General features: G+C 31.2%; 1 protein-coding gene and 1 pseudogene across 1 annotated transcript; one reads left to right on the top strand and one right to left on the bottom strand.

Moving 5' to 3' along the window:
• LOC128195290 (receptor-like kinase TMK4) overlaps positions 1–1,015 on the bottom strand; it is a 29,446-nt pseudogene extending 28,431 nt beyond the window's left edge.
• Positions 1,016–11,107: 10,092 nt separating this feature from the next.
• LOC108327300 (receptor-like protein 6) lies at positions 11,108–17,950 on the top strand. Its single transcript, XM_017561019.1, has 2 exons — positions 11,108–11,422; positions 14,750–17,950. Exons 1-2 carry the CDS (start codon positions 11,108–11,110, stop codon positions 17,948–17,950), a joined length of 3,516 nt encoding a protein of 1,171 aa, XP_017416508.1.
• Positions 17,951–22,658: the final 4,708 nt, after the last annotated feature.

Consider the following 22,658-nt stretch of genomic DNA (forward strand, 5'->3'; position numbering starts at 1 on the left):
TTTGTTTCCATGTCAAAGGAGCACTGTCATTTTCATGCCAAGATAACAAATGTGTAGTTAATGTCCATTGAGGCATATACTCGTATACCAAAAGCTTTTCGTTGCCTTCAATACAATGTCCTAAAAAAGCCACCAAGTGCATGTGTCTCACTTTACTCAGAATTGTAATTTCTGCTTCTAATTCATTCATCCCCTTACTTCCCATTCTACAAGACCACATTCCATTCTCTTTACAAAAATTTAAGTTCCATCATCAAATTCCCTTCTGTAAACCACTCCAAATTCCCCTACCCAAAATGTTTTCTTCACTGAAATTTTTCGTTACTTGCCGAAGAAATTCAATTAAAGTGGTAACACGTTGACCCTCAATTCTTGGAACAACTTTCTTTTAGTTTTTTAAATTCTTAACCTTTCCCAATGTCCAATGCCAGTTTTCTATATGACACATGCAAAAGACAAGCACAACCACTATTAGATGTAAATTTAGTTTACTTTTTGTTAGTTTGTTACGTTCTGTTTTCGTACACCCATACTACTTTCCGTCTGGTGCAATAATTTTAACCAAACCAAAATCTGCAACCTTGGGTATCATGTCATCTCCCAAAAGTATGTGTGAAGGTTTTAAGTCTCTATGAATGAACCTTTGCTGAGGTAGGCGATGCAAATATTCCACTCCTCGTGCTACGTCCAAAGCTATTGTTACCCTTTATTTCCAAGTCAAAGGAGCACTGCTATTTTCGTGCCAAGAGAACAACTGTTGAGTTAAAGTCCCTTGATTTATATACTCGTATACCAAAAGCTTTTCATCGCCATCAATACAATTTTCTAAAAATGCCACCAAGTGCATGTGTCTCACTTTACTCAGAACTGTAATTTCTGCTTCCAATTCATTCATTCTCTTAGTTCCCATTCTACAAGAATCACATTCCATTCTCTTCATAGCAATTTTACTTCCAACATCCAATTCTCCTTTGTAAACCACTCCAAATTCCCCTACCCAAAATGTTTTCTTCATTGAAATTTTCCATTACTTACCGAAGAAATTCAATTGACATGGTAATACGTTGATCCTCAATTCTCAGAACAACTTTCTTTTCGTTTTTAGATTCTTAACCTTTCTCAATGTCCAATGCTAGTTTTGGTATGGTACATGCAAAAGACAAGAACAACCACCGTGACAAAAAACACAGCAGTAAAATCTTCGATTGGAACACACTTATGCCGTTTAACATACGTACTATAACATGCAAGAAAAACATAATAAGAATAGGAAAACTTCTTATAACTCGAAAGAACACATGAATAGACCCATTATTTGTGGAACCTTTTGTCCTCGTATCCACATGATTTCACCGAATAATAAGAATAACACTTATTTCTGCATTAAATATGTAGTTTTTGCCCTAGTAGATTTGTAATAATAAAATATACATCAAAGTTTAGTTGTTAGTTTTGTAATAATATAATTAATATTTACTTTATGGATTAAAAAAATATTTAATATTTAAAAAAATGATTTTTCACCTCAAAATCATTATTTTATGAATTAAAAATTTATTTAGAGAAAATATACTTTACACACTGTTACACTAATTTCACACATTATTTCTCATTCTATTATTATAAAAATTATAAAAATTATGTCATATAAAAATTATGTCAAATAAATAAGTGTGTCAATCCACTGGTTCATTTAATATTTTAACAAATAAAGTTCTACAAAATTTTCTTATTATACTTAATAGTTTCATATTATTTAAAAGTTGAAGTAAAAAATGCAATTTAAATTTCCTTTATCTTTTAGAGTGAAAATCTTAAGGGAAGAACCGATGATTGTTATAATTATTTTACGGGTAATAATATATATATATATATATATATATATATATATATATATATATATATATATATATATATATATATATATATCCCTTGGATTGATAAAAATAAATATGAAAGAAATAAAAAAAATTAACTTATTTCAATGAGTGAAAACAATAAATACATGGCTGATATTTTAGAAAAGCAATCTATAACTTTTCTCAAATAAAATGTGATAAAATATATAGTTTTTGCTATAGTAGATTTATAGATCCAAAGTTTAGTTGTTAGTTTTGTAATAATATAATTAATATTTATTTTATGGATTAAAAGCATTTAAATTTTAAAAAAATAATCTCAAAATCATTATTTTATGAATTAAAAGTTTATTTAGAGAACATATATTTGACACACTACTAAATTTATTTTACATATTATTTCTTATTTATTATTATAAAATTGTGTCAAACACTTATTTTACATAATATTTTTAATTTTATTATTATAAAATTATGTTCTTTATAAGTGTGTCCGTCCACCATTGTCTGTATATGTAATATTTTAACAAATAAAATTCTATATTAAACCTAATTTATTTTACTAATTTTTTTATTAAAAAATCGAGAGAATGCAATTTAAATTTCCTATCCTTAAGAGTGAAAAGCTTAAGGGCGTGTGCGTTTAAGAGAGGGATTTGGGGAATAGGTAATAGAAATTGATTGTTATTTTTTTGAATGGATTTGTAAATGAGTGAAAGTGGACTTGGAAGTAAAGTTTGTGAAAGTAGTTCTAAAAGTAATATAAATGATAATTGTTAATGTTATATTATATCATTGTAAAAATGTTTATAAGAAAAAAAAATTAAGTTTTAAAATGTAAAAAAATGGTAATTTAGTAAATTGAAATAATAATAATATATATTATTATTATTATTAATAATATTATTATTATTAATAATATTATCATTATTATTTTTATTTTTATTATTGTTATTGTTATTATTATTGTTATTAATATTATTATTATTATTATTTTTACTATTACTATTATTGTTGTTGTTATTATTATTATTGTTATTATTATTATTATTATTATAAAAGACGAGAATGAGCAAATAAAAAAAGAGAAACACCATTGAAACTTTGTTTCACATTGAGAATTATCAATTGTAGTAAAGGTAGACATCATAATTTCTCATCATCCCTGCAAATAATACCTCTTATGGGATGATTGAAGAAAACATCAATCCCACATTCACTCGCCCTTCATTCTTCATAAATCAATCGAAACGAACACGACTTTTAATTTCAATTCGTCTTCACAAGTTTAAGTGAATAGTAGTTTTTGTAGAAGTGAACAAACCTTAAAAGGAATTGATAATGTTAATTCTTACATTATCTAAGTATCAATTTAGTAGCAAAATCAACTCTTTTCTAGCTTGTAGCTTGCTTAATTATCTCTTTTGTCTCAGTTTTATGAATAATTGTGTTTTGGGCTACTTTGATATAATTTCATCTTTAATCTCTTTATTTTGTTGCTAAATTGTGCTTGGAAGAACCTCTTTCAATGTAGAGAACTGAATCAACAACAGAAGCAAGTAGAGTTTCACAATAATGAGAAAAAGAAGTAGAACAACAAGGTCAAGCCCGGGCGCCCCTAGCTCAAGGGCGCTTGAGTGCCAGTGCACCACGATTAACGTGCGCCTGGGCGCCCCTCCTTCTGGGCGCTTGAGCTCCAACTTTGCTGACATGACATATTTGCCCTATTTTTCTCTGTTGGAGCACTTGGAGGCGAGCTAGGAGCTGTGGGAACAATCCTTCTTCTTCCTTGGGTTCTCTCCCTTCTTCCATTTCACCATTTGTAAGCTTAAGCTCTCTATGACAATGCAGAGCTAATTTCATTATTGTTGGGAATTGATGTAACCACGAATCTCTTATGTATATTACAGTTGATTTGAATGATTATATGTCTCTTTCATTGATTGTTAGTGTTTAATTCCTTCTCTTAATGCTTGTTGTGAAATTGCTATCCATGGGATGATTTTAGGGTTTGCTTGATATTGGGAAATATTGTATGAATCTAGAACTGGATTATACACCTAAAGAAAATTGTATTTAGAGATAGAACTAGGACCTTTGATTGTCTTGAATCTCCATTCTTAATGTAGAAATAATTGTTAGGTTTTCCAAGGGATTGGAGTCTAATAAGGAAGTGTAGGCTCTCTCTACCAAGGGATTAGGTTGGAGTAAATTAGTAGATTGACATTGGCATATTAATGAAGAGGAAGTGATTTTCCATGCATAAGAGTGAAGTAGGTGAAATCATAGCCCCAACAATACCATTTCTAATATTTCCATTCCTAAGTGTTTGAGTTACCAAAGTTCACTTTTATCATTCTTGTCTTATATTTACTTTAATTGCACTAAAACCCAAATTATGGAATCATTATTTAGTCTAAATTAGTTAGAAATTATACGATTGTTTGGTGACACGAGTATCTAGGGAAACGATATCCGGTTTTACCAATTTATTACTTGAAACGATTTGGTAGCCAAAGTCTCAATAGGCGTTGAAATGAATTTTGAGATACGTAAGAGGAACATTATCACTTGGTTTGTTTTACACTAAGACATATAATTATCATCTTAGTGGGTACTCAGACAATGATGGGTGCAGACACACGGATGACCGAAAGAGCATGACAGGCTATGTTTTCCTTATCGAGAACATGACATTCAACTGACTTTTTAAGAAATAAACTATAGTGACATTGTTAACCTGTGAGGCCGAGTATGTTGCAATACATCCTGGAGTATATATCATTTAGTATGGCTTAGAAATCTTCTAAGCAAACCGGAGATGAAACAAGAACGAGGGACCTTGATCCAGATTCACAACAAGTCAGCCATCAAGTTAGCAAAGAATCTGGTCAACCATGAGAGAAGCAAACATATTGATGTGCGATTTCATTTCATCTGAGAACAAGAAAAAGAGGGAAGCGTGGAGTTAGAGTACGTAGAAAGTTGAGCATAAGCTAGATATATGTTCACAAAACTATTGCCAACTATTTTGTTCCAAAATAACAAAAAGATGATTGGAATGAAGGACAAGAAAAACATTTAAGCTTATGAGGGTGTTTGTGACCATGGTCCCAATTAATTAGTGAGGGCGAGGTTTATCATGTGGGTCACCAAAGTTATTGGGACCATACTGTTTCTTTATCATGATGGTAGACACGCCTTTTGTACCTTGCAAGACTTTGGTGCATCCTTGATGTGATGGTGATACATATTGTTGTGATGTCATGTCAAAGATAAGGGATGTTTTGCTATTATAAATACCACCATTGTCAAGAGAGTATGTGTGCCGAGAAGAGAGAAAAATAATGTGTGTTCTAGCACGGTGAAGAAGTAAAAATAAAGAGGATGTGTTGTGTTGTGAGGTGTATCTGTGTTGTTTTTTTATGATATTGAGAGTTTGAGAGTTAGTGTTGTGTTTATGTATTTTTGGTTTTTCAAAAACTTGTTACGTTTTCTATAATAGAATTATCTTTGATACCAACAAGAGCTACATTATCCAAGGTTATTGCTTCCTCACCACCATCACATTGTGTCTCCGATTGAAACTCCGACTCGCTGGCAATTATTATCTCCTTCCTCTTTTATTTATTTTTTAATGTTGGTTGTCCTATGTATGGTGTCTATTCAATGGAAGTGATGGATGAGGTGAACAACACCCAAGAATTGTGTTTTTTGTTTTTTTATGTATGGGTGGATGGAGGTAATGAATTCTTGTTAGAAAATGGTGATTGAAAGAGACGTAGTAATATGGTTCTAGAGAGGTATGATGAGTCCAGAAATGTGACATGAAGATTGAGGGTGTAGTGAATGGGTGTTGGTTGAAATCGAGTGAAGATGAAGACGAGAGAAAGATGACAGAGAAACTAAAATGTGGACAAAACTAATTGAACTGCACTAAACTGTTAAAAATGTATTAAGCCAAAAAATAGTTTGTCTGAACTGAATTGAAAATTAGTTTAGATAAACTGAATTAAAAAAGTTTTTGTTCTAACAAACTGAACTGAACTATTATGTAAAATTATTGAGAAAAAAAAGAAAAGTTAACTAAGTAAATAGGAAAGATTTGTCTTTACTCAAAAACATAGGTTCTCTTATAAATAACAAAATTAAAAAGTTGAGACAAGTTGGTCAGGCCTAAGATTGAGACAGGTTAAACCGGGCAAAATGTCGAAATAGGTTGAGATCAAAATTTGGTCTCAGGATCGTCATAGTTGAAACTCAATCGAGTAAGCCTCGACCTAAAATTGATCGAATTAGGCCAAGAAGTCACAGACGAACTTGTCATGTCAGTTTCAACTTAAATTCGGTCAACTCAGTCCCAGTAAAAAAATCAACCAAATTAGATTGGAATAACCATGGTCGAAACTCGGTTAACTCAGTCCTAACCTAGTTGAAAATTAGTGAAATTCAGTTGTGACGACCACGAATGGGTTAGACAATCTGGACTGAAAGTCGATGAAATTCAGTCGATTTAGCCCCAACAAAAAATTGGTCAAAAATTTATTCTAAAAAAAAATTTAAAAAAAAATCTTTTTTAAATCATTTTGTTTTCAAAATATATTATAAAAAGTTTATTTTTATTTCTTTTTATTCAATACCTATTTTTTTACAAATTTCGAAAATAAATCTTATTTACGTACGAAATCAGGTGTTAAGACATATAAATAGATTTATTATTCCTTTATAGAATTTGTATTATCAGAGAGATTAAACCATCCAAGAGTTTTATATAAATTTCATTTTTAAAGAAAACCATATGTATGTAAAACTTTGACCGATCTCATGTATCCAAATGATTTTACATGTTTGTAAGCTAATATAATAAAGATCCTCTCTTTCAAGAATCACAGAATTTTAAACATGAGTTCATCATAAATCATTACTCTTGTCATATACTGGTGCTTAGTCAATAAACAAGCTACTTTGGTCTAATTTAGACTTAAATATATAAATATATTATCAATTTTATTTTGAATATCCTGTAAAAATAAATTATACAAAGGTTTTAAATTTTGAATTATAGTAATTTGTCTTAAAAAATTGAATTGAATTTTTATGTTATAGAAGTGCCAAATGATCATTTTATTAATTTAAACCTCTATCTTCGTATGGAATCCTCTGTTTGTTTTCCTTATTGCTGCTTAACCGAACTTCCTTTAAACATCAACATCTTCTTTTTCTTCCACCAAACCCGTCCAATTTCCAGCCGCAATTCCATATTTACACCTAACCTTCTATTCAACAATAGTAATATGAAAGCATCCTTAATAACAAAAAACTAAAAGAAAACCTCGTTTATAGAAAAAAAAAACACAAAACAAAAGATTATATCCTAAATGTAGAGATTAAGTATGTCTTGAAATGTGCATTTGAGTAAGATGATACATCATACTTTTCAACATTTTCAGACTTCCATTTAGAGAAAGTGTGAGACAGTCATGATTTTATTTTATACTTTTCTTTCTAAAGTCATCTAATTGAGAGAATGAAATAGCTTTGAATTAGGCACTTATAACCATTATATGTGGTGCTCGCGTTGTGCTTTTGTATGAGTTGAAGTATGATCTTTTGATAGGTACATGTCCAATTTAGGAATTATCAATTATTAAGATTAATTATCGGTTATGATAATATTAGTGAATAAAAAATTCATTGAAAAATAATACTAATGAAACCTAAATTTAATTGATATTAGAAGAGAAATGATCAAAATAAAAACACTTTACAGAAAGTTTTTCAAGAAATCTTCCATATTCTTTCTATTTTAGATGCATCTTTTGTGCTTAATCAATAAATTCTCTTGAACCAAGTTGCATGTACAAGTTCTCTAGGAAAGGGTTCTTTTTGTTTTTACTCTTAATTCACTCATCAAGTAGTATTTTTTTTAGATCTTTTCTCGTTTTTTAAATTGTTTTTCGCCCTTAGGTTTATAGCATCTTCATATAGTAAGTTTTTACAATGGTTATATATTTTCTTCATAGTTTTTTTTTTTTCAAAAAAAACACAGTTATCATTGAGTGTTGCATATTGCTTGTGCTGTAGATATGAAATTTAATTAATTAATTTTTAAGAATAATCAAGCAATCTATATGTGAGATTAATGGGATGTAAGTTAAGGGATAGTTGAACCTCTGAAAAATATCTTATAGTCTTCTTTTTTTCTTCTTTCCTTCGTCTCTTTCATAGTGTTCTTGTCCTTTTATTAAGCACTTTATTATAAAAGAATTATCAAGACTGTTTCTAAAATTTATCATTAAAAGATTTATAACATAATTTCTAAAAATAATTATTTCTACTAAAATAATCTCTTAAATTAATCCATCCTCTTGTTTGATCTCTTTATTATTATTATTTTGACACGATCTTGACCATTTTAATTCGTTAGCTTTTTAATAATAACCTAATTAAATGATTAAATTAAACAAGTAAAAAATTCAAATGTAAAATTAGATAAAGATGAATACAATAAATAATATATAAAAAGATATATTCACAAATTGATTGTCTTAAACGTCTAACATGAAATTATTTAAAATTCATTTGTCTTGAATCTGTCTAAAATGTCAACAGACTGGAATTTGAATTTGAATCTTTTGATAAGTTTTTGGCATAATCATTCTAATATGTCTTCAAAATCAAAATACTTGATGAACATATTGATTTGAATGTTTTAAAATATATCAAAAAAATTATTAATATACTTTTAATGCTCAAAGAAAAAGAAAAAAACAGGAGAAAAGCTGGATTCAAGAAATATTCTCTCACATTCTCCCATCGCGGCTAATTGTTGGTATAATTAATTAGCTTGATTGATAATGTATTAGGAGTTGTATCACATTATGATTTTATGTTTAAAATCCTGTAAACATGAAGAAAACTTTTAAATTAAAAGCTCATAAGAATTCTTAGTTGATTTAATGGTTCATCGTATGATATACGATCCCCTGTCGTTGTTTGTTTTCTGACGTTAATTGTCATGTTATGTCTGTTTTTATTCTGCAATTCTAATCTCCAACTATTTATATTCTCCTTCTACAATGTTTTAATCTTGTTTGCTTGACTTCAGAGTTTTGGCTGGTTTGAATCGAAAACCTAAAGTTTCCGCACTATAAGATTATTTAACTGGACAATTCTAACCATATAACAGTCACTATAATCTTATAGAAATATTGAGATAGAAAATTTATGCATGAAATTTGATTTACGTTAGAATATGCGAGTACGGATGAAGTACATAACTAAAACATGACACATGAATCAGTTCTTTACATGTCTTTACATATGCAGCCCCAAAAAAAAGTAATTATTTTTAACTTTTTCTTCTATATAAAATATTAGGTGAACAATTTTAATAACTTTATTTTTATTTAATTAAACTAATTAAAATAATAAGATTTATAAATTTATTTTATAAAATAAGTAATATTCACAATTTTATAATAAATTTAATAAAAATAAAAATGACTTTGAATTGGATTAAAAATAATGTAGAAACATAAATGAGAAACATATGTTTATTTTTAGATGATTGGAGAAAAATTGCCAATTAACAAGTTTACTATGGAAAATATTGACTAATCTCAATTCAAGGGATGATTTTATTAGATATGTTATCGTTATAATAATTATTTTTTTTTATCTAAATCCTCCATCATTCAAACCCCAATTAAATTAAGGTATGATGTACTTTTTAGTTATTATTCTCTTCCGAATCTAGGAAAGAATTCTGAAAAATATTTTTTCTTTTTGACAAATACATTAGCGGAATAATCAACCTGATATTAGAAGACTCAGGTAATTCTTTTAATATGTTTTCTTTTATAAATCATCATATAATTTTCCTTTCTCTTTCTCTTGTGTAAACCAGACGTTAGGTATACATATGAATTATTCTCCCTTAAGAAATTATGTTTAACAAGTTCGTTATGTTATAATGTTTATTCTTTTAATATATTTTGAAAAGGAATATAAATAATTAATTGTTAGTGAATTAAAGTATTGAAAGAGAAAATGGAGTAAGTTCCCCCTTTGAACACGTCAAAATGCAAAAACTATTGAAATATTGGAGGTGGTTGACCCAGTCGCCTACGTAAAAATGAAAAACTACATCTCTTTTATATAATATTATATTTTCTTATTTTGTATTTCTAAATATCCTCACTTTTAATTTCCCTATTTCTTTTTTTAAAAAAACAATTTTATACATCTCTTTTTCTATACTAACCTCTTCTCTTATTTGAATACCAAATTTTACCATTCCAAAAAAAAAAGATTGGATTTGATTATAAATTCATCAAAATTTAAATATTTTATTTAATTAAGACTATTGAAATATATTAAATTTTAATTAGTTTATTTATATAAAATATTTTAATTATTACCATAAGAAACATTATTAGTGAATATTACTAATATATATATAGAATATTATTACTAATTGTACTATATGAATTATATCGATCGGAGTTAATGGTCATTCATGAGCAATTATCAGGTATTAATAGGTCATATTACCTTATGCTCTACAAATATACGATATTAATTATTGATTATTGGGTTTGATTCCCTAAAATTATACTGCACTGAGACGTGGCTGTCACAAGCCTTATAAGTAGATAACGGATGTCCAGGTATAATCATTTTCTTTTATCCTAATAAAATATAGACCTCTTTATAAAACATATATGACTTGAGCGTCGGAGTGTTTTCTACAGATCAACCACCAGTCGGGAAGGATTACTTGAAGAGTTGGTCGATCGGAGCATAGCAAAGAAGGACGACCGACCCCATACAAATGTAACCGAAACACTAATATATATATATATATATATATTAGGTTGATGAAAATAATACATCTTGAAAAGTCTGATATCATATAAAATAAGCAAATGAGTAAATATTAGTGATTATATAATAGACTCTAAGTTAATAGTTTTAGTCATCCCAAGTCAAGAACACTTTAAGTTTGTATTTAACTTTGTGTATACTTTTCACTAGTGCAAAATAAATATAATATATCAGTTCTAGATGATATATTAGATCGGTTCTACAACTGATCTAATGAGCCGATATAATAAAATATTACATCGGTTTTGGAACAACTAATCTAATACCTTAATTAAAAAAAAACATTTTCGAATGTGGTTTCCACATACTTGTTGCATTGTTGGCAAATCTACTACTGCAATGGTTTGTAGTGGCTAACGATGATGGTCACATCTACTCCAATGATGGTTGGCGATGGCAAGATGCTGGTTTGTTGCATTTTGGCTCCAGGTTCGTTGTTGGCGAGGTGGCTTTCAAATGATGTTGTAGTGGCTCAATGCAGATCTGATTCGCAAGTTGCGCTTTTTGATGAGGTAGTGATGACGCATGAAGCTCCAACGACGTTCAATGATCGCTTCATAGACCTAAACAAAAATATCAAGGGTTATCAATTCTATGATCCCAAATTAAAGATATCTTTTGAGACAGGAATCACCACATTTTTTGAGGATATTGAGTTTGGAGGGAAGAATAAGGTTAGAGGAAGAATTGGTGAAAGTGATTCAATTCATACAGTTGCTTATGATGAAGCAGTTTAGAACCTTTAGCAAGTTCATAATCTCTACAAGAAAATACTCAAGATCCTTAAAAACTTGTGCTTCATGAGGAGTAAAGTCCATACAAGACAATAATGTTTGGGAACTTGTCTCATTACCAGAATGTCTGAAGCCTATTAGTAGTAAGTGAATATTTAAGACCAAGAGGGATTCTAATGATAATGTAGAAAGGTATTTATCTTGTGGCGAAGGGTTATGCTCAAAAGGAAAGGGTTTGTTGTTTTTTAAAGAGACTTTATCTCTAGTTTAATTGAAAGACTCTTTTAGAGAAATAATGGTTCTTGTTTCACATTATGATTTGGAGCTTCATCAAATGGATGTGAAGACGACATTTCTCTAAGTGGCAACATTGACCAAAGGATTTATATGGTGCAACCAAAAAACTTTGTGTTAGGAGACCTAAATAATATGGTTTTCAAATTGACAAAATTCATTTAAGGGCTAAAACAAATATCTCGTCAATGGTACCAAAAATTTCATCAAGTAATATCTCATTAGGTTTCGAGATTAATATTGTTGATGATTGTGTGTATCTCAAATTTCAATGGGAGCAAATATATTTTCCTGATATTGTATGTTGATGACATACCTAAAGGATTCTGCATTAAGGATAGTACATAAGGGGATTCTCATGTTTCTAAGGGAGACAAGCTCATTCTCAATCAATGTCCAAAAGAAAATTTAGAAATTCAGAAAATGCAGAAAATTCTCTATGCATCAGAGGTAGGGAGTTTGATCAAAGTATGTATGTGCTTGGATATAATATACATAGTTGGAATTTTAGGCAGATATTTAAGCAATCCATGAATGGATCAATTGAAAACAGCCAAAGGAGTTATAAGGTATTTCAAGAGAACAAAGGATTATAGACTCACGTATAAAAGGTCTGACCAATCAAAGATCATTGGGTATTCTGACTCAACTTTACAGGAAGCCAAGATATTATATATATATATATATATATATATATATATATATATATATATATATATATATATATATATATATATATATATATATATATATATATATATATGAAAGATAGTTTAAAACATACTCAAATATATTCTAACTCAACTAAAACCAAAATCGCATTATAGTTGATGGATCAAAAACATACTTAACCCAAAATTTAATCAAGAAATACATATTTCTAACATTGACAAATATAGAGCTGTTAAAACGGACCATTTAGCCCAACCCGATCCAGTCTACCACATGTTGATTATTTCGTGAGTCAATCCAACACAATTCACTTAGAGAGTTGCTCCTTCCACCACCACGAAATGCTCACTGCACCTCCACAATTTTTTTTTATTTCTAGAACTATCCTTAGGTTAAATGTGAATTTTTTTTTACTTTTACAACAAATTTTTAATTTATTTTCCAAACCCTAATTTTACCTCATTCATATTCCTTAAACGTACTAGTTGCACCCCACCCTCATGTCAACTCAGTATTCTTCTACCTAGTTGTACCTAATTTAACAAATCCGTTAGTCATCATGTTATTGGTTGAGTATCTAAAAATATATTGTAGTATTTTTTTATATCATTGGATATCCACATATATATTTTATATTTTTTAATTTTAAAAAATAAAATATAAACTTAGATTAGATTAAAAAAACTTAAGTACAATTCAAATCAAATTATATGAAATATTAGTGCAAATAAATTTAACTTTTTTTAGAAATTAAATTTAAATGAATTGCATCAAAATATAAATTCAAAAAATTTAATCTCTTACAAAATAAATTCAATTTTGTAGGTCTAAATAAAAAAATAGAAATATGTGAACACAAATTTTAAATTATTCTTATATGATTATAGGTTTTCATTATTAATTTTATTTTCATCATTCAAATTTAAAAGATTAATTAATTAAAATTCAATAATAATTATTAGGTATAATTGAATACATTATATTTTTATGTACTTCATCAACAATAGATAATTAAAAATCCACATCTGATGTGGATACAACTAGGTAGAAGAAGATTGAGTTGACAGGGGTGCAACTGTTGCATTCAGAGAATATGAATAAGGTAAAATTAGGGTTTGGAAAATAAATTAAAAATTTGTGGTAAAAGTAAAAAAAGTTTTAACCTTTAACCTAAGGATAGCTTTGAAAATAAAAGAATTTGAGGAGATATATGAGCATGTCGTGGTGGTGGAGGAAGCAACGCTCATTCACTTATTAGCGAGCCCAAAAAATTCACCCGGCCTAGCCTACCATGGGTTGGTAGATTAAACGGATTGGTTCACCTCATTACAATTTTTTTTCTTCAATCCCCAAAAAATTTACCATTGTTTTCTAATTGAAATTTAAATAAAATTCGTTAAACTCCGAATATAATAAAAAATAACAAAAATGCAATACAATCCAAATACATTTAGATATAAAAACATATTTAGAGTTTTCATTTTTTAATATAATTTAATATTTAAAATTTATGGGTGGGTTAACGAGTCAACCTGAGTTTACTGAGTTAAACTCTTGGTGAGTTAGATTTTTAGTTAACCAGATTCATTTTTATTATGAACCAAAATTTACAAAAAAAAATTTACCTCAATCTAACTCCAATTTGTGATTAGATCGCGAATTTTAACACGTAAAAATTAGAGTAATATCAACCAAAGAATAACCCTTTATCATTATTGACTAAAAATATCCTTAGCGATAAAATTAGTCCTATTGGCAGAGAAAATTTTAATTAATGTTTGGAGAAATACTATTTCCGTTTTTCGATTTTATATTACATGCTTGTTAACTTGTATCACCCGCCAATAATAGCCAAAACCACGCATTATTCTGTCCTTGTTTAAAACTTATTGAAATTCATTCATAATTGATACATCCTGTTAATAATCCTTATAATATACTTTTTCTTTGGACAAAAAATAGTCATTCTTTAATTTTATGAGTGTATCAATCACGTAAATCATAGAAATTAAAAGAATAATAATGGTAAGTTAAGAACTTTCACTCTGGTGCAATGCTTATGTAATACATAATATAGTCAACAATGAGTGAGTTTCATAGTGTCTATAAATGGAGTATGTGTTTTCAAACTTCAAACACCAAATCTATACCATCTGGTTCTAATACTCATCTTCAATGAGAATCCATCAAATCTTCTTCAATATCTTCATACCCTTTTGCCTGATATGCTTGAATTTCAACACCCACATAGTAACATGCCACTGTCTACACCATGACCAATTCTTGTTACTCCAATTAAAGCAAAATCTTGTATTCAACCCAAACACTTCCAACAAATTGGTTCACTGGAACCAAAGTAGTGATTGCTGTCAATGGAATGGAGTAACATGCAGCAAGGGCCATGTAACTGGTCTTGACTTGAGTGAGGAGTCTATTTCTGGAAAACTACATGATTCCACTCTATTTCATCTGCAATATTTGCTGCATTTGAATCTAGCTTACAATGATTTCAACTCTTCTATTCCTTTCAAGTTTGACAAGCTCAAGAATTTGAGGTCTTTGAATTTGTCAAATGCTGGATTTCATGGACAGATTCCTTCCCAGATTTCTCAACTGACAAATTTGACGACACTTGACTTGTCTACATCACTTGTCTGGCAACATTTTTTCAAACTGCAGAAGCCAAATATCAGCATGTTCTTGCAGAATCTTACCAAACTCTCAGAACTATATCTTGATGGTGTAAGGGTATCTGCTGTGGGAAAGGAGTGGTGTCATGCTTTGTCTTCTCTTCAAAAGCTTAAAGTGTTGAGCATGTCATCATGTGATATCACAGGGCCAATTGATTCTTCATTGGCAACTCTTAAGGGACTCACTGTCATTAGACTGAATCAAAACAGTATCTCAAGCTCTGTGCCAGAATTTTTTGCAAATTTCTCCAATTTGAATGTTTTGGAGCTTAGCAGTTGCAGGTTGAGTGGCCATTTTCCAAAGGGTATCTTTCAAATACAAACTCTTAATGTTCTTGATATATCAAATAACAAGGATCTTCATGGAGCTTTGCCAAACTTCCAAGAAGATGCAGTTCTTCTTCACACCATGAATCTCAGTAATACAAATTTCTCAGGGAAATTACCAAGTTCTATTTCCAATCTAAAGCAGCTGTCTGTGTTAGATCTATCTAACTGCCAATTCATTGAAACACTGCCAATTTCAATGTCAGAACTCACTCAACTTGTTTACTTGGACTTGTCTTTTAACAAGTTTACCGGTTCACTCCCCTCTTTCACGATGGTGAAGAATCTCAGATATTTATCTCTCTCTCACAATAGATTGAATGGAACCATTTCAACTCATTTTGAGGGACTTGAAAATCTCCTCGTCATCAATTTAGGAGATAATTCTCTCAAGGGAAAAATTCCTGTGTCACTTTTTACACTTCCATCTTTACAAGAACTCACCCTTTCTCATAATGGATTTAACGGTCCATTGGATGAATTCTCAAATGTTTCTTCCTCTAAATTACAGTTGATTGACTTGAGCAGCAACAGCTTGCAGGGCCCTTTTCCTGTATCTCTGTTTCATCTTGAAGGACTTCGTTTCCTACAACTTTCTGCAAATGAATTCAGTGGCACCATAGCACTTGATAGGATCCAGAGACTACAAACTTTACATACTTTAGGTCTTTCACACAACAACTTGTCAGTTGATATAACTTTAATTGATGAACATGACATTTCATCCTTTCCTAACATGAAATATTTATTGTTGGGATCTTGCAATCTGAGAAAAATTCCAGGATTCTTGAGAAATCACCCTCAATTGCATGCTTTAGACCTATCCAACAACCAGATTCATGGAATAATACCTAACTGGATTTGGAGATTTGACTCTCTGGTTTATCTAAATCTTTCCAACAATTTTCTCACAACTATGGAAGGACCCTTCGATGATCTGCATTCCAAACTATACATTCTTGATCTTCATTCCAATCAACTTCTTGGATCAATTCCTACTTTCACAGAATATGCTGTCCATTTGGACTACTCAAGCAATAATTTCAGCACTTCCCCACTTGACTTGGAAAACTACATCCCTTTTGTTCACTTTCTCTCCCTTTCAAACAACAACTTTCAAGGTAAAATCCATGAAGCCTTTTGTAATTTTTCATATCTCCGCTTGCTTGATCTTTCCTACAACAGCTTCAACGGCTTCATTCCCAAGTGTTTGATGACAAGGAACAGTACCCTCAGAGTACTAAATCTTGCACGAAACAAACTCCAGGGTTTTCTTTCTGATACCATTTCAAGTTCATGTAATCTAAGGTTCCTTAACCTCAATGAAAATCTCTTGGGTGGTGCTATCCCAAATTCTCTAGCCAACTGTCAGAGTTTACAAGTCTTAAATCTTGGAAACAATCTCTTCAGCGACAGATTTCCATGCTTCTTAAGGAACATTTCCACCCTACGAGTGCTAATCTTGAGGTCAAATAAACTCAATGGTTCCATTTCATGCCCACATAGCACTACCAATTGGGAGATGCTTCATATAGTGGATCTATCCTACAATAACTTCACAGGTACACTACCAGGAGCATTATTGAGAAGCTGGACAAAAATGATTGGTAATCAAACAGAATCCCAGGAAGAGCAGGGGACATTATATTTTGACATGTTTGATAATCATGACAACATGCGTTACAATAATTTGTTCTCTGTTATCAGCCAGTTTCTGGTAATAAAATTATACAAACTGTTGTCAACTGAACCTTACACTGTGGCTGACCACATATTTGCTTACTATGTTACTTCTAACCAATTTGGTGGTCGCTATTTGGATTCAGTTACAATTGTGTCCAGAGCACAACAAACGAAGTGGACCAAAATTCCTTCAGCCTTGACTTCCTTGGATCTCTCATGGAACCATTTTCAAGGTCCAATACCTCAAGAACTTTCTTGTTTGACAGCACTGTATGCTCTTAACTTGTCCCATAATGGTTTCTCAAGCAATATTCCCTCATCAATTGGAAATTTGAGGAATCTTGAATCCATGGACTTGTCAAATAACAGACTGGGTGGAGAAATCCCAGTTGAGCTTCTGAACTTGAATTTTCTAGCATACTTGAATCTCTCGTTTAATCATTTGAGGGGTAGAATCCCAAGTGGTGGTCAAATGTACACATTTGAAGCGAGTTCTTTTAAGGGCAATGAAGGATTATGTGGGCCACCCCTGAAAGATTGCAGCAATGGAAGAGTGGGAGATCCACTTCCAACACCAGTATATGAAATGCATGGATCAATTGAGATAAATTTCTTGAGTGTGGAGTTGGGATTCATTTTTGGCTTTGGAATCTTCATCCTTCCCCTTATGTTGTTGAAGAGTTGGAGGCTTTTGTATTGGCAAACAGTGGATAATTTCCTTCAAAGGGTTGTGCCTCAACTTGATTTTGTCTATGATCACTACGAAGGAAAAAGGTACAAGTCTCTAAGATGGATGGGGTAGCTGGTCTCATGAGGCTGAATCAAACATATGCTGCATTTTCTTTCTCGTTTGTGTTTTCATGTTTTCTGCTTGTGTTAGTCTCTGCAATGATGTTTTATTAAGACCATGTTTGAAAGAGTTTTTGTTTTCCTTAAATTTAGCTACTTTGGAAAAATAATGTTTTTAAAATAAATACGATTGTTTAACCTTCCATAAATCTTCTGTTAGGATTAGCCTTAATATATGATTCTAATAATCATTATTCTAATAAAAAGTAGATTTTAAATTTAATTTAACATTACAATAACATTATAAAATAAGATTTAAATTCACTTATGCATAATGAAATCGTCTTATTTTAGTATATAATATATATATATAACTTTCACAACATTAATTAACTTTTTTAATTTTCTTTTGAGCTTTATACTTCTTATGTAAAAGCTTGTTCCCAATTATTAAATATCTCATGTCCAAAATTAATGAATGAAAATGTGTAAGTAGTTCCCTTACTATTCTAAGCGTAACAAGATATTCCAAAAGGAGTGTTATGTTGTGGAGAAAAAACTCATTCTTATGCTTTGAATGGACCAAACATTGCTTCAGCCATATATTGTATAACACATCACCACTAAAAATACCTTTCCACATCAAGATTTTAAATCGGTTATATAATAATAAAATCGGTGACACTTTTTATAAGTTACGAAACTTATAAATCGGTTGTTAATAATCTATATTTAATATAAATACTAAATTGACAAACTAAAAGTCAATGTAAATTAAATATTTTTAGATATCGTTATACTGAAAACCGCGTGATGAAAATTGTGTATACATTTGGGTAGGGTTCCATCCCAACTTTTAAAATTATGTATACACTAGGAGTTAAACTAGAAGAGTTTTTATTTTTCGTTATATCATTTTAATTTTAATAAATAATAAAATAAAATTGAATGTAACTCAGAGGTTTGTCTTATTTTCTATCCTTTTGTTAGAGATGTCAAAACGGGTAACCTCGCTCAACTCGGCCCGACTCACCACGGGTTGGTCATTTAGTGAGCCAATCCAACTCGGCTTATTTATTAGTGAGTTGAAAAAATTTAAACCTAGTCCGACCCACCACGGGTTGTTAGGTTAAACGAGTTTGTTCAGTGGCTCGCTTAATTATAAGTTTTTTTCAAAATTAAAAAAAATTATAATTTTTTTAATTCAAATCTAAATAAATTTCACTTTAAACTGATGTTAAACTCCAAAGACAATTCAAAATACAAAAAAATATCATACAATCCAAACGCAATCCAAAAACAAGCACAAAAGGCGAACAAATAAGTTTTGGGTTAAATATGTTTTTAGTCTCTAAACTATCAACCGAATTTGTTTTTAGTCCCTCTTTCATAGTAAGGTACATTTTAGTCCTCCTCCTTAAGGAAACCTTAATTTTTGGTCCTGTAAAGCTAACACCGTTAAAAACCAGCTGATGTGGCTAACGTTTGGCCACGTGTGTTCACAGCTTGCCTTCGTATCTCTTGCTACGTTGCATTGCATGTTTGATGACATGTGTTAAGTGATTTTTTTACGCGAATGAAATTAGGATTGTTGTACTTAGAAAATTAGGGGTTTTTATACGCGAATGAAATTGGGGTTCTTACACTTAAAATTAGTAACAACTCTCTTGAAGCTAGTTAGGGTTCATGTTCCTTCCCTGAATTTGCTTTCGCAATTGTTGTAGCTCCAGTGTGTGTGCATTGTGTGTCAAAGAAAGTGTCAAAGAAAGGCGATTCGAAGAACAAGGTAATTATCTAGTTTGGTTTACTGTGGCTTGTTTGATGTGCATTGTGTGTGTAAATTTTTCATTTTACCATGTAGGAAGAAATGATTTTTGACGTTTCTCTGCATCACATGGGGAAGTTCATGAAGAATAAGGAAATAGAATATGTGGGAGGAGAAATACATGTTATAAAAGGAATTGATCCCGACATGTGGTCTTACTTTGAAGCAGTGGGATTTGTTAGAGAATTCAAATATGATGCAGACTTCAAGCTATGGTGGAAGGGGTCGAAACAAAAGGCCATGAACAACCTCAAAATACTCAAAGATGACAGTGAAGCAATGTTGTTAGCTAACAATGCAGAGGAAAATAACGATGAGGTTGAAATCTATGTCCAACATCTCCAACCCAGTCAGCCAGTTGAAATTAACTTTCTTAGTTTTGGTGAAGAGGCACATGAAGTACACATACAGGAGATGGAGGAAGAGGTTATTGTGGAAGAACATGGTTATGTTGTTGAAGAAGATGACGTAGTGGATGAAGAAGATGTATATGTTGGTGGGGTGGAGGGGAATGTGGAAGTAGAAGACGTCCTAATGGCTGACGAAGAGGAAGAGGGGAATGTTGAGGGAGAAAATGTAGAGAGGGGTAAGGAACAACCTTATGTTTATGAGGAAGAGGAAGAGGAAGAGCAAGAGGAAGATGAAGAGGAAGAGCAAGAGGAAGAGGAAGAGGGCAATGTGGTTGAGGGCGAAGTGTTGGAAAATGTGGATGACAATGAAGAGGAAAGAATGACAAATGATGATGATGGGTTTGGGATGGAGAATGAGAGGGTGGAGGAAGACAAAAGAAATATTAATCATGTTTTGGATAGGTGGAGTAGAATGAAAAAGAGGAAGAAAACTGTTAGGAGAAGAATCCAAGATAGTGAAGGGTCATTTATGATTAACAAGAAGTTGGAAAGCATGAGATAAATGAAGATTACAATACAGATGAGTTGTCTTCAAATGTAGATAGTGATGAGGCTGTCAATGAGAATAAGAGGCAGTTTCCAAAGTATAGAGCAGATGATATGACCAAGAGCTTCAAATTTAAATTGGGGATGGAGTTTAAGTCTTTGAAAGATTTTAAAAGTGCGCTACAGGAGCATAGCGTTTTAAATGGAAAAGAAGTGAAGTTTGTGAAGAATGATTTGAAGAGAGTGAGGGCAGTTTGTAAAAAGGGATGTGGTTTTCTAATTATGGCTAGCAAGGTAGGAGGTAGCCAAACTTTTAGAGTGAAAACTCTAGTTGGGCACAAGTGTGAAAGGGTTTTTGGTAACAAAAGTGTTAGTGTACAATGGATTGCACAAGTATTGATAGATAGATTTGTAAATGTAGGAGGCATGACAGTCATCCAAATCATAGATGAAATCAAAAAGTCATATATAGGGATGACAACGGGTCATGTCGGGCACGGATAGTGTCTACCCGCAACCCGACCCGCTGGATAAAATTGTACCCGCTACTCGACCCGCTACCCGCTGGATATCCGCATAAAAAAAATCTACGGATATTTTTCTACCCGCGGATATCCGTTGGATACCCGTTTTCAACCGCGAATATTTAAAAAAAAAATTAAATGAAATGCAAATTAAATTGCAAAAAAAAAATACAGTAATATTTAAAACATATATCCAAATAAAGTCAATGGATAAGTAAATAAAAATTAAAACATAAATTCAAATCAATACAAATTAATAGGAAAACATACATCCAAATACAAGTAATTTTAAAAATAATTGTTCTAAAAATAACATTCTAAGATTTATGTTTCTTCTCCCATATCTTCATTTTGACCACTTAATTCCTGAAACAAATAATTTGGAACATATTAATAGGAAGCAAAACAAACCAGCTCAATTAACTGTAACTCAAGAAAAATAAATTAAAAAAAACTCACTATAACTTTAGTGGAAATAACGTGCTGCTCCATTTATTGCAGAGATCATTTTGTGATGTTTCATTACATTATCTTGATAACAAGACCATATCGTCCGAGTTAAATTATATTCCAAATTCTTAAATAGTACAAGTATTTTTAAGCATCACTTTCACACTGTGAATAACTCTACACATTGGACTAACAATAAAACTTCAAATGTTAATTAATGCCAAGATATAAGTGACAGATTCAAGTTTAATGATAATTTAAAGCAAAACCATTTTTGAAGGAATAATCTTTAATGATGCTCGCTAAGATATAAATGGTAGATTCAAGTTTATATCAATAGAAATTATTAAAAACATAGTAGCAGAACATTGTTGTACAACACTGTTGCAGAACATTGTTGTACAACACTGTTGCAGAACAATCGAAAAATAAGGTTTAAGATTTTTGCCCCCAGAACCTTAAAAAACCTGTTACCAAAAGAGGTAATTAGAAGAAACAGTACCGTTCTTGGTGCATATCCAACATTAGAGTGTGCGTCCTCTGGTTTGTAAATCCAACACTGTTGGTGGCACAGAGCTTCTTCTAGTTGTAAATCCAGCACTCTCTGATGGTGGCACAAAGGGGAAGGGCATAGCACGGGCACCACAAAACTGTTGGCCAAACGCATAAAGAAGTAAAGACGCAAAATACAAAACAATAAGACCTGACCTCATTTAACCCTAAGGGTAAAACTGTTATTTCCATTTTTTTTAGCGGGTAACGGGTACCCGCGGATATGGATAGTGTAATACCCAAACCCGACCCGTTTATAAGCGGGTATTAAAATACCCGCAACCCGCGGATAGTAAATATCTGCGGATACCAACTATCCGTCGCGGATTTTATCCGCGGATATCCGCAGGCGCGGATTTTTTTGCCATCCCTAGTCATATAGTGTTGGAATAACTCATTGGAAGGTTGGAAGAGCAAAGCAAATTGCAATGGATTCTTTAATGGGTGATGGAGAACGACAATATGGTCGTCTTT

Source organism: Vigna angularis, chromosome 2, assembly GCF_016808095.1.
Source record: "Vigna angularis cultivar LongXiaoDou No.4 chromosome 2, ASM1680809v1, whole genome shotgun sequence".
Taxonomy (NCBI): domain Eukaryota; kingdom Viridiplantae; phylum Streptophyta; class Magnoliopsida; order Fabales; family Fabaceae; genus Vigna; species Vigna angularis.